The 13053-nt window shown below is 44.3% G+C and overlaps 1 protein-coding gene across 2 annotated transcripts in view; it reads right to left on the bottom strand.

Annotated features, from left to right (window-relative positions):
• Nucleotides 1–210: 210 nt before the first annotated feature.
• Nucleotides 211–13053, bottom strand: part of Slc35f2 (solute carrier family 35 member F2) — a 52475-nt gene continuing 39632 nt past the window's right edge. For both annotated transcript variants that reach the window (XM_036192980.1, XM_036192981.1), the window contains exons 4-8: nt 10364–10523; nt 8978–9134; nt 7719–7771; nt 6323–6477; nt 211–835 (exon numbers count right to left, since the gene is read on the bottom strand). In XM_036192980.1, the coding sequence (XP_036048873.1) occupies nt 647–835; nt 6323–6477; nt 7719–7771; nt 8978–9134; nt 10364–10523 (714 nt within the window). In that variant the 3' untranslated portion in view covers nt 211–646. The remainder of the gene's footprint in view (nt 836–6322; nt 6478–7718; nt 7772–8977; nt 9135–10363; nt 10524–13053) is intronic.

Genomic DNA, 13053 nt, shown 5'->3' with positions numbered 1-13053 from the left:
TTCAAAGTAGTCCCATTTTATCTTGGGAGGTCTCAAATGCTGCCCTACCCATTTCCCCCACCACATGCCATCAGGGACCAGGAGTCGTGGGTGTCTAAATTCCATGGACAGTGACTGTCCCTGAAGAACAAAAACCTGAAGCTTCCAACAGAGGAATCTTTTTTCTTTTCTTTTTTTTTTTTTTTTCTGGAAGATGAGGAACAAACCCAGGACCTTGCACTAGCTAGGCAAGTGCTCTACCACTGAGCTAAATCCCCAATTCCCAACAAAGAAATCTTATTGCACAACCATCCTAGACTGTCTCAACTCCTAACTACCTGAACAGCCCTGAGGCTAGGTCCCCCATCCCTCCGTCCCTTCCTACAAGGTGTCCCTGAGACCCCAGCAAGGGGCCTGCACATGTCTCTCTGACACTGACAGGTACTGGTACTCAATACACAGAAACACTACCCTTGGGCTCTGCTCTATTTTTGTATTTCTAGTTTGGAACTGTTGCTCAGTGTTCCTTTCTAAAATCTAACCATGGATGCAATCCGATGCAGAGGGTGTTTGCTCTGGGGCTGATGTCTCCTCAGATACGTCCTTGGCAGTGGCAGGCTCTGCTCCCTCTCTCCTGGTGCCACATGGGAATCTGTGGCTTGTCCAACTACAAGACTGCAGAGTGGGTCTCTGAGAGACAGCTCTCCTCCAGCTTCAGTCCCAAGTTGTCGATCCCGATGCTGGTGACAGGGGGCACGCTGCTTTCCGCTGGCTCTGCCGTGCGCGTTGGGGTGGAGCAGTACAAGATGAAGCCTACCATGATGACCGTGAATGACAGGATGTAGAGCCCTGAAAACTAGGAGCAGAAAACAGACAGTTATGTTCCCTCACACAGCCTGGTGCTGTGGCCTGCTGCCAACTGTTCTTTGAGATCCACCTTCACGGACTCCTTCTGGAAGTTGTCAAAGGAGATGCCAACACCCCCAGCCCTCCCCTATATACTGGTGAGTACTGGGCTTGGACACAGCACCTGGCTTGACTGTTAGCTGGGTCCTTGGATCTTTTTTGTTTGTTTGTTTGTTTGTGACAGGGTCTTATGTAACCCAGGCATATAGATCTCAGACACACTGGGTGGCCAAGGCTGACTGTGAATGTCTGACCCCCTTTCCTTCCATGTCCTAAGTGCTTTGGGCCACCTCACCTAGTTTATACAGTGCTGGGCATCCAATCTAAAACTTCATATGTGCTAGGCCAATACACTACCAACTGAGCTAAATCCCTGACCAGATCCTTGGGTCTTTGCTGGGGAACCTCTTTGCCTTTCTTCATAGTGATTCACATATTGGATCCCATCAAAAAAGCACTCTCACAAAATGGAATCATTTCTTGGCCAGCATGCATTTGGCCAGCATGCACACCACGAGAAAACCCAGCTTATGGTACTGTTAGCCAACACAGGACCATCTGCTCAGGACCATATCAGCCTACAATATTCCAGTGAATTTCATCTGAGTAAATTCAGATTTCCAGAGCTGAAGAGAGTCAGAAAATGATTCCTTAGGGCAGTCTGAAGTCCAGTGGGGTGACCAGGACAAGGACAGTATGGCTAATGGTTCCTGCAGGAGGCATCTGCTTCCCCTCTCCAGAAAGACCAATATGGAAGGAGCCTGTGCCGACAGGGCCACCACAAGGATGGAGGGAGTTTTGGGTCCCTAACCTGGTCTTTCTTTTCCCTTCATTTTTATTTTGTGTGTATGGATGTTTTGCCTGCATGTATGTCTGTGTACATTTGTGCAGGGCCTGTGTAGGCCAGAAGAGGACATCGAATCCCCTGGGAATGGAGGTACAGCCAGTTGTGAGATACCATGGGTGCTGGGAAGTGAGTCTGGGGCCCGGAAGAGCGGCCAACACTCTAAACCACAGAGTCATCCCTCCAACCCCTCTCACCTAGTCTTTTTAAGACTGAAAATGACCGCCTAGGGCAGAATGCCGGAGGAGGGGAAACCAGTCCACTGACATGCACCCCACCAGTGGCATCCTGACACACCCCAAATGTTAAAGTCAATTATACTGAATAATTTGTATACTTGGTCTCATCTGAAACAGTAAGAATTGTTTCAGAAGTTCAAGTTTAAGTCAACGCAGTTACCCCATTTATCTGTGACCTTTCTCTCAGTTTCAGCCACCCACAATCTACAAGGACAGGCCCAGCACAGTAGGACATTGTTTGGGTTTGGTTTGGAGGATGCTGTTGTTGTTGTTGTTGTTGTTGTTTTGAGACAAGTTTTCATATAGTTTAGGCTGGCTGTCCCTGAACTCACTAAGTGCCAGGTTTATAGTCATGAAACATCACACCTAACTTAATCTTAACCCTCCTGAGGACTGGAGGCAGCCTCCCCGAGACAAGGCAGCCGTCCCTAGATTGGGTGATGACATAAATCCAGGGACACCCTGGCATGGCAGCACACACCTGTAATCACAGTTCTTGGGAGGTAAAGACATGGGACTGGAGATTTCAGGACCATCCCGGACTTGAAAGACGCCCTGTATCAAAATTAAATTAATAGCCCAGGGTACACGTCTTTAATCCCAGCACTCAGGAGGCAGAGCCAGGCGGATCTCTATGAGTTCAAGGCCAGCCTGGGCTACAGAGTGAGTTCCAGGAAAGGCGCAAAACTACACAGAGAAACCCTGTCTCGAAAAACCCAAGAAAAGAAAGAAAGAAAAAGAAAGAAAGAAAGAAAGAAAGAAAGAAAGAAAGAAAGAAAGAAAGGAGGGAGGAGGAGGGAGGGAGGAGGAGGGAGGGGAGGAGGAGGAGGAGGGAGGAGGAGGGAGGGAGGGAGGGAAGGAAGGAAGGAAGGAAGGAAGGAAGGAAGGAAGGAAGGAAGGACGGACTCGAGAGACGGCTCAGGGTTAAGGGCACTAGCTGCTCTTTCAGAGGACCAGAGTTCAGTTCCCAACACCATGTCAGACATCTTACAATCATGTGTAACTCCAGCTCTAGGGGCTCCAGCATCCTCTCCCGGCCTCTTCAGGAACCCACACAGCTGGCAGGTACACAAAGGGATAGACACACAAACGTACACACATGCACAAAATAAAATTTAAAAATGAAATAAAATAACAACAAAAGCCAATGGTGATGTCAAGCTGGACAGCTGGCTCACTTTCCCACCGTGAGCTTTTAAGTCTTACATCTAGTATTTAGCATGCTGCCCCACACATCAGCGATGTCTACTGTTTGAAGGGGTCGGGGGATGACTCAGAGACCATTAGAGGAAGTTAAAGCTATTTAATGTGCCCTTAGCTTTTTTTCTCTCTTTGAGATTGAATCTCATGATGTTACTCAGGCTGGTCTGGACTTCTTGGACTCAGGGAATCCTCCTGTCTGTCTCCCAAGTAGCTGAACTATATGCTAAGGCCTGTGCTATTGCACCCAGATTAGTAAACTTTTAACATCAGAGTTGTGGAACTTATTCCTGCTTTCTAGGAAGTATTCGTGTGACCAATGGGAAAGCCTGTGCAGTCTGTCCACCACGGGTCCTGTTTGGTGATGTCTCCAGTGTCCTGAGAATATCACATCTAACCCTTGTGTCGCTTCTTCGAAAGAGAGACTGAGTGAAGGATGTCGGTCTCCTGAAGCCTTTCCCCACTTTAATTCAGTCCTTTCTGTCTGGGTCTGCACAGGAGGTTTCTAGAGACTTCTATTCTGCAGGTATTCAATCAGGATCAGTACCAGGGATGCCGGGTGTTTGAGTGCTGAAACAGGGTAAGTTTCAAAAAGAGACTTTAAGCCTCTTTTTAAAATGTTTGCTTGGAAAAAAATATGAGCCAAAGTTATTTCAGGGACTGTAACTTTTTAAACTGGTGGTTTGCAAGAGTCTGTCTTCAGAGACTAGGGGAGAGGGTATGGTTCGGGGGTAAGAAGCTGGCTGTGCAAACATGGGGCTTAAGTTCAGATTCCCAGCACCCGCAAAAAAAATCAAGGTGTGACCCGTCAGTCTGTCATCCCAGCACTGTGGGGTCAGTGGAGAGGCCAGGGTCCCCACGTTCTGTGAGAGACCCTGCCTCACGGAAATGAGGCACAGAACGTGTGTCCTCTCCTGGCCTCCACACACGCATACGTACATGCACACCCACACAAACTGCATCTCAAACTCTGATGATCGTGGTAGAGCTGCCCTTTGCTCTCTGAGTCTTCAAATGGCCTTTGACCAAAACAATAAAGTCTGATATCAAAGTGAGTTAGACATGCAGAGACATGGTGGTCATGCAATGGCAATCTCCCGTGCTTGCGGTCATATGCCCAACAACAGGACACATAAAAACACTTCTTCATGTTAATGTTAGGAGCGATAGATGAGAAAGTATTTGATATCTTAGGCTGAAATATTCAGGGTTTATGAAATAAAATATTTTTTTATGATTCAAAATATAATAGGTTGTGACAAGTGTACCTTGAACTGGAAGGTTTTATTCTTTTATCTTTATCTCCGTCTGGACATTATTTTGCTTAGAGCAGGAAATAAAAAGCTAAATTACTAACGATAACATGGTTGGTTAAAAAAAAAAAAAACAAGAAAAGTGGGGTGAGGGGAAAAAGCTCAGCAGGTACCTGCAACCCCAGGTCCTAACAACTGAGTTCAACCCCGAGACCCACACCATGGAGAGAGAGAACTGACTCCCAAAAGTTATTTCCTGATTTCTTCAGGTATGCGGTATCACATGTGTGCGCACACAATAAATAAATGAAATGTAACCATGTGTTTTTGTTGTTGTTGTTTTGTTTTCTCCAGACAGGCTTTCTCTGTGTTGTTTTGGAGCCTGTCCTGAATCTTGCTCTGTAGACCAGGCTGGCCTTGAAATCACAGAGATATGCCTGGCTCTGCCTCCCAAGAGCTGAGATTAAAGGCACTGCCCGGCCATAATCGTGTTTTTTAAATATAGAGAACAAAACCAAACAGGTGAGGGAGGTCACAGACAACGACTCCCCTAGGCTGGAGTCTCCTTAAAGAGCATCCTTGTCCCCTAGAGGGCCACATGCAGCCTCAGCACCAGAGAGCAACGCCCTCCCTTAGGAGAAATGTGCTGCCCTTAACAATTCTCATAGAAATATATGTGTATACATATACAAATACAGTAACAGTTAATAGAATAAGAGGCCATGGATTTGAGGGAAAGTGGGAAGAGGATAGGGAGGGCTTGAGTGAAGAGAGAAATGTTGTAATTATAATCTCAAAAAGTAAAAACCAAAACAAAACTGGGCCTATCATTAAAACTATTTCTCTGATTCACTTTGACCTTCTTATGGGATGCTATCTATAAAGACCTGGCCAGTGTTAACTGAGACATTACTTCACCACCAATTATTCAAGGACAACAGCTGGTTCCTGACCCACGTCACTCTGCAGGGTAAAAGGTTTACACTTGACTCACACACGTTTCAGAGAACCCAGTGAGCTTTAGGTATCAGTAATTCAGACAAGCATTGTGAATTCGAGCCTGCTAGTTCCTGAGAAGAGAATAAATCAGCCCCAAGCATTCCTGTTTGAATATCTGGAAGGGAGCCAGGTGTGATAGCACATGTCTGGAATCCTACCACACAGAATGTGGAAGCAAGAGGATCCTGAGTTCAAGGTCATCCTCTTGTACACAGTGAGTTTGGGGCTAGCCTAGGCTACATGAAACCTCGTCTCAGAAAACTAAGAAAAACATTACCACCAAAGATGGAACCATTCCAATCACACATGCATGATAATATGCCCATCTCTCCTACCCTTCCACTAGGTAAGTACTTCAGACCTTCTGTTTGTCCAGAAACAGTGATCAGAGACTCTCTGAGTATCCAGCCTAAGTTGGATTGTTTTTCAAGGTCAACAGCAGCTGGAACATGTGTTAGAATTTCTGAAAGCCAGTGTTCTGAGCCCTACATCAAAGATGGAACCTGTTGTATTCCATTACTCTGCAAAGCCTTAAAAGGGCAATTCCTCTCTGGACCAAGTTCTAAGCTATAGTCAGTAACCATGAAGCTTGTCCAATGAGAGTATTGCTAAGAGGAGAAGGCAGTTCTATTTTGAGATCCAGAACCTTAAAGAAACATGCTCTAGAGCTGGGGGTGCATCTCAGTTGGGGGGGGAGGTGCTTGCCCAGTATACATGAAGCCCTGGGTCCCATCCCCAGCAATGTATAAACGTGTGATGATGGAACAGATGTGGAAGATCCTCCTCAGCTACAAAGTGAATCTCAGGCTAGCATAAGACACTCGAGACTCTATCCCAAATAAATAGTAAACTTGTTTTAAGCCCCAAATGTTTTCTTATTTGAACACAATCTATTTTGTTACCTTATACTCGAAGAGAAAAAGGCCAAAGAAAAGGCTGTAGAGGTCAGCTGTCAGGATGCCCAGGTTGACAGAAGTGGCGCTGGTGACCTTAATCACCAACGGCATGAAGCTGTACAGGCAAAACATGCAGAGGGCAAACGCCACAAACAGCAGGGCTGTGAAGAAATGGAATAGCCCAAGTTATGAAGAGACAGCAGAAGGCATGTGCTTGGGGTCTGGATGTTCCACAAAACTTCCTGATCCTTTGTCAAACTCCCACAATGCTTCTCTTTAACAATCAACATTCTAAAAAGACTACAAAGCTTCCTGAAAAATAGTAGCCATAAAATAACAAGTTGTGAAGACCAGACAGGAAGTCAGAAGATCAAGGCCATAAAATCTTCCTTCTGGTGCGACCGAGTCAATAGCCCACATCACCCTGCATCACTCACCCTCTGAAGACAAAAAGAAGACTGTGATATAAAAGTTCAACAAAAGCCAGGTCAGTATCATGTGTCAAAAAAAGAAATCCCTCGCTGGCCTTGTTTGTTTATTTGGTTGGTTGGTCAGATGTGGAATGGATGATTGGAGTCACAATAAAGTATTTTTAGGACATCAAAGGTAGACATTAGAGCCACTATATTTTATTCAGCCCATTGAGTTACATGTTCCAAGATAGAACAATATTACTCTCCTCTTTAGGACAGTGCTGACCATGCAGATGGCTGTAGTAGCAATATGTCTGTTTTGTAAACAATTTTAAACCACATCCTATGCTCAACACACACACACACACACACACACACACACACACACACTCACACACAGAGTCACATACATACATACATACACTCACACACACTCACACACATGCATACACTTTTGGGACATCTAAGATATTTAATTTCCCTAAATTATCTAAGCATTGCATACAATCTTCAGCAACATTTATGTATTTTCTAACTACTTCCTGTTCATCATTAAGGCTCATATTTTCCCTAACTATCTTAAACCTTCTGCTTTATTCCCACAAATATCAAAAGCATGGAGCAACAGGAAGCAGCAGATGCTTACATCCATCCATCACTTGAGGAAAATACTCCACAAATTACATAAAGCCCATGATAAACTTTACAAGTTCAAGGACCTGAGATGTAGATTCATTTGCTTGATAGTTAGAGTGACGAAGGTCAGTCTTAGTTCTATTCAGAATTCCTAGGAAAGAAAAGCTATTTCTTACAAAGATTAAGAATGAATTCTAGATGCTTATCTACTAACTCTCAGAGCAAGTGACCACTGGTGTGAGTTCCCAAAGTTATGAAAATATGATTAAAATAAAGTGTTCATTTCTTGGTATGCATTTTTGTCAGCTAAAGGACAGAATACTGATTTTAAAAGTCGTCATTTAATTACATACCAATTTTCCAGTCCCAGTGAATCCTGGCAATGTCCTTATATTCCACAATCAATCTAAGATCAAAACAAGAGGCTATGAAAAGATCCACATTAATTTTTTCTTATTTTATAGATAGTTTCGCTGCTGCAATGCAGCTAAGGTAAAGGGTTATGCTGAGTTTTCTTTTCTTTTCTTTTCTTTTTTTTTTTTTTTCCGGTTTTTTGAGACAGGGTTTCTCTGTGCAGCTTTGGTGCCTGTCCTGGATCTCGCTCTGTAGACCAGGTTGGCCTTGAACTCATAGTGATCAGCCTGGCTCTGCTTCCTGAGTGCTGGGATTAAAGGCATGCTGCACCACCACCACCACCACCCGGCCTATTTTTTTTTTTCTTAGAATATAAAAATATCTAGACAGGCATGTGGCTTGTACTTGTAATCCCAGAACTCAGGAGGCTGAGGCAGAAGGATTGCCATGAACCTGGGAACATAGTGACTAGCCTGAGCTACAGTGTAAGATCCTGTCTCAAAAACCAAACAATTTTAATAATAAAAAAAGAATAGAATCTTCTATTAGATTTTTTAAAAGTTAGTTATTTCGAATGTGATTTTTTTGGTTAACAAATGCTAGTAGTTAGAGAAAGTGATCATCTATCAACTATTTTCTCATTAAAAATCATATTAGATTTACTTTATTATATGTGTATGAGTGTTTAGCCTGCATGTATGTCTGTATACCATGTGTTTCTGGTACCCTTGGAGGTCAGGAGAGGGAGTCAGGTCCCCTGGAACTGGAGTTACAATGTTTATGAGCCATGATGTGGGTGCTGAGAACTGATCCTCTGGGGTCCTCTGGCAAAGTGGCAAAAGCTCTTAACTAATGAACCATTTCTCTAGCCCCTTCTTTCTAATTTAAAAAATTTAAGTTTGTATGTTAAGTAATGGGTTTCATTTTTGCCATTTTATTTTTTATTATATTTCGTTTCTTGTGTGTATGTGTGTGTGTGTGTGTGTGTGTGTGTGTGCGCGCGCGCGCGCGCGCTTCAGTATGCAGTGGATATGAGAAGACAGTTTGCAGGGGTTTCTTTTCTCGACCGTGTGTGCCAGGAATTGAACTCAGGTCATCAGGCTTGGCAGCAAGCATTTTGCTGGCTCTTTGTTTTGATATATTTCACACACATGTCATTCTACTTTGTTATAATTCATCTCCCTCCACTGTCCTGCCCCCTGCCCTCTACCTCCATATTTGTTCATTTCGTTTTTTATGAAAAATTTTAGATTCTTACAGCTGTATGCCGCTGATAATGGTTCCAAATAGGCCCACCATTCCTAAAAACTCCTGTCTGCTCAGCTTCTTCACGATGTACTCTTCACACACATTAGACACAGCATACAGGGAAGCCCCAAGCAGAACCAAGATGTCACCAATCAGAACATCACTCCCTACAGGGCAGTGAGACACAAAAAGAAATGTTTTGTCAACAGGTAAGTCAGGAGTTACCAAACTCTGTTCATTTGAATAAAACTTTATTTAATCCTCGTTTCTGTAAGTTTAAAGGCTCTTGAGGACAACATTGTCTGGCACAACACTGCTATGATTTGCACATTCTGACTCCCTGGGAGACCAACAGATTGGAAGATGGTAGTGTATATCATCGTGAAAGAAAGCCACTTAAAAACACGGCAGATTGGTGGGGTTTGTTTAGAACTCTAGGAAAGAACGCTTGGTAAGGGAAGTGACTTTCTCTTGAGTCACGGAGACCCTGAAGTTACTACCATGGAGACTGGATAACCTCAGACCTGGTTTGGCATCGATGTTGTCTATTGAAATATACCAAAACATTCAGATCAACAGGCATTAAAAAGGCTTCCAGCCAAGTCCCTTTTTTTTTTTTTAAATAAAAAATGAATCATTGCTGAGTGTGGTGACAGGTATGCTGTCCCTCAGCAACTGGGTACTGAAGAAGGATCCTGAGTTCAAGGACAGAAGGGAAAGAGAAAGGGAGGGAAGGGGAGAGGGAAGGGTGGGAAAGAAGGAAGGAAAGAGGAAGGGAAGGAGGAGATAGAGAGAAGAAGCAAAGAAAAAGGAGGAAGAAAAGGAAACAGGGAAAAAATGACATAAAAAGGGAGAGACTGGCCGGACGGTGGTGGCACACACCTTTAATCCCAGCACAAGGGAGGCAGAGGCAGGTGGATCTCTGTAAATTCAAGGCCAGCCTGGTCTACAGAGCTAGTCCAGGACAGGCTCCAAAGCTACAGAGAAACCCTGTCTCGAAAAACCAAAAAAAAAAAAAAGGAGAGACTGTAAGGTTTTGGAGTAACTAATCCAAAATGCTTGAAGCCAAAGATGATTTCTCCAAGTATATTTGAAATAAAGCTTTAAACATGCATGGATGGGGAAATGCAGTTAAGAGGGAAAAATAATCACCAAACCAAATACTCAGCAGCAAGTGAGTAGCGTGCTACAGGGAGTGCAGAGTGCCTGGGAAAGCACGCCAGCACACCCGACTGATGAGGAGCCAGCCCAGCAAATGGGGGGCACGCCTGCTCAGAGCACGGACTCCTGCTCGCCTTCCGAAGAGTTCCCCCATGACCCACTTTCTGTCAGTGCGGCTTTGCCAGACTGACCTGAAAACACACTTCCTTTAGCTGAGCCAGCGGCAAGGTCTCACCTGAATTGTCTTCTCTCCCTGCTAGTATGTCCGCACCAACCATGGTCCCTACACCCAGCAGACAGACAAACACGGCAATGAAGTGGATCACTTTGTATCTTGCCCGGAGGATAAACCAGGAGAGTGCCATCAGCACAGGGATCCCAAAGCAATCCAAGAGCTGCGGGGAAGGAAAGCAAGCAGGTTCAAACATCTCAGCAGCTTGTAATTGAGTAGTCACAGGAGGAGGTGCTCCTGGAACATCGACTATGGTCGGCCCTGCATTGCAAGGGCCTTACCTGACCTAACGCATGCGATCCTCACAGTAACGCTAAGACTGGAATTGCAAACCTGTTTTAGATACACACACAAAACCCCAAAAGCTAAAGAGAGATCAGTTGTCCCAAATGATACAGTTCAAAGTCAGGCTGGGCTGTAGCTCAAGTGGTAGGGTGCTTGCCTAGCAGGTACAAAGCCCCCATTTTGATCTCTAGTACCACCTAAAACCAGTACTTTGGAGGTAGAGGCAGGAGGATTGGGAGTTTAAGGTTATTGTTGGCTATACAGTGAATTCTAGACCAGCCTGGGATACATGAGACTTGTCTCAAAATGGAGAGACTCAAGGGCTGTCTATTCATTTTGTCCAAGAGCCTCTGCCTTTCCCTCTGTGTTTATCCTTAAATTCAGGAGACAGAGTTTCCTTCCAGTACATCCATTTACACAGTCAACAGGTATTTATTAAGCATGTCTGGTGTCCAAGACTCTGTAAGAGGCTTTGGGTATCAGCCCAGTGACAGAGTACTTGCCTGGCAAGCACAGGGGTGTGTCTGTCTGTCTGTCTATGTGTCTGTGTGTCTGTGTCTGTGTGTGTACACCATAAGAGGAGCTGGAAATACAGAACTGAACAAGACAGATGTAAGTCCCATCCTGAGGAACATACACTAAACTGGACAGACATGAAATAGAAATCATAAAGCCCAATATTTAATTGTAATTGAGCAAAGTGCTACCAAGTACAGGCTACTATGAGGGACCAAACAGACACCATCTCTCTGACATAGAGTCCATGTGAGATGCATGCTTGCTCCCAGTGTGGAGTCCTGTTTATCTTTAGGATATGTTCCTCTATCATTTGGGTCCATGAGATACTTGCTATACCCCTCACACTGCCCATCTGATCAAATGTGGACAGAGAGCACTCAAACCATAGCAAATCCAAAATCAAGGACAAGACTAGAGAATTCACTTACTCGGTTCTTAATTTGACTTTGCTTGTGTGTGTGTGTGTGTGTGTGTGTGTGTGTGTGTGTGTGTGTGTGTGTGAATTCAAAGATAAAATACACTGAAAATATTTTTTTTTAATTTGTGTTGGGGGTAGGTGGATGTGCAGGCCAGAAGAGGGTGTTGAGTCTCCTGGAGCCGAGCTGCAAGTGATTGCCAGCCACCTAATGTGCAGCCTGGGAACAACTCCAGCTGGTTGCAAGGGCAGCAAGCATTCTTACCCACTCAGCCATCTCCCCAACCCCTGAAGGATAGTTCTTGATGTATTAAAGTATGTCCAGGAATAAAGTGTAAATGTATGCCGTACACTGGTTATATTCCTGAAACTTCTACTTCATCGCTCACTCTCTGGGGCTTTAAGTTTGCCCCTTGTTCTCTCAACATTTAAGTCATGGGCAAGACAGAGCCTTAAGCCTCAAGCAGTCTGTGGGATCCTGTCTAAAGCAGTTTATTCTTGTTTCCATGGCAATTCTAGGCACTAGAGGCCTGCATACCTCCAGTGATGGGCCCTGGCCATGCTTCTGTGAGCCTGCCTGAACAACAAATCACTAAGCAATGTCCTGGAAGGGGATCCAACCATAATGGCTTAACATGGTCTAAGCTGTATTTCTTATTTTTTTTAAAAAAAAAAAAAAAAAAAGGTAAGAAAATCCCACTCTAAAAACTATCACAGGAGACTTCCTACCCCAAAAGTATATCTTCACATCAAACCTAAATTTAATCTGTCTCTTAGAATCCTTGGTAGGACATGACTATGAGGGAGCTGCTTATGCCGTGGAAGAACACAGAGGCTTCAGCCCCAACCCTGTCACCGAGTGATCTCCAGCCAGCCAGGCCCTGAGCCAAATACAAACTGCTGGTGCCAGATCCTATGATCTCAGGTCCCACTCTGAAAGCCCACCGCTTCTTAGCTGACACCTGTCACCGTGGGCCATGTGTCTACAGGGACTTCTTTTCTGAGTGTTCTCCTGGGGTGGAGGTCCTTTCCTTTGATGCTTCCCAGTTCCAAAAGTCTCGTTTAATGTAAGCTTTAAAAATCATCATATTGTCCTAGTGAACCGAGTACTAATAAGACCCTAGTAGAGGAGGAACACGGATATAAAAATGACTCTGGCCAGATTAGAGATTAAATCATTTCATCTGTGATCACATGGGAAAACACTGATTTTCACCAAGCCTTGCCTTTTCAAGGTAAAATTGTGGAGAGATGGCTCAGAGGTTAAGAACACTGGCTGTTCTTCCAGAGGTCCTGAGTTCAATTCCCAGCAACCACACAGTGGCTCACCACCTGTAGAGAGATCTGATGCCCTCTTCTGGTGTGCAGCAGACATATATGCAGATAGAGCATTCATATACATAAATAAATAAATCTTTAAAAAACACCAAAATATATACAATAAAACTTAAATTAAGAAGACTTGTAAGAGGAG

Source organism: Onychomys torridus, chromosome 7, assembly GCF_903995425.1.
Source record: "Onychomys torridus chromosome 7, mOncTor1.1, whole genome shotgun sequence".
Lineage (NCBI taxonomy): Eukaryota > Metazoa > Chordata > Mammalia > Rodentia > Cricetidae > Onychomys > Onychomys torridus.
Note: the sequence above shows the minus strand (reverse complement) of the source record. Positions and strands in the feature narration are given on the sequence as shown.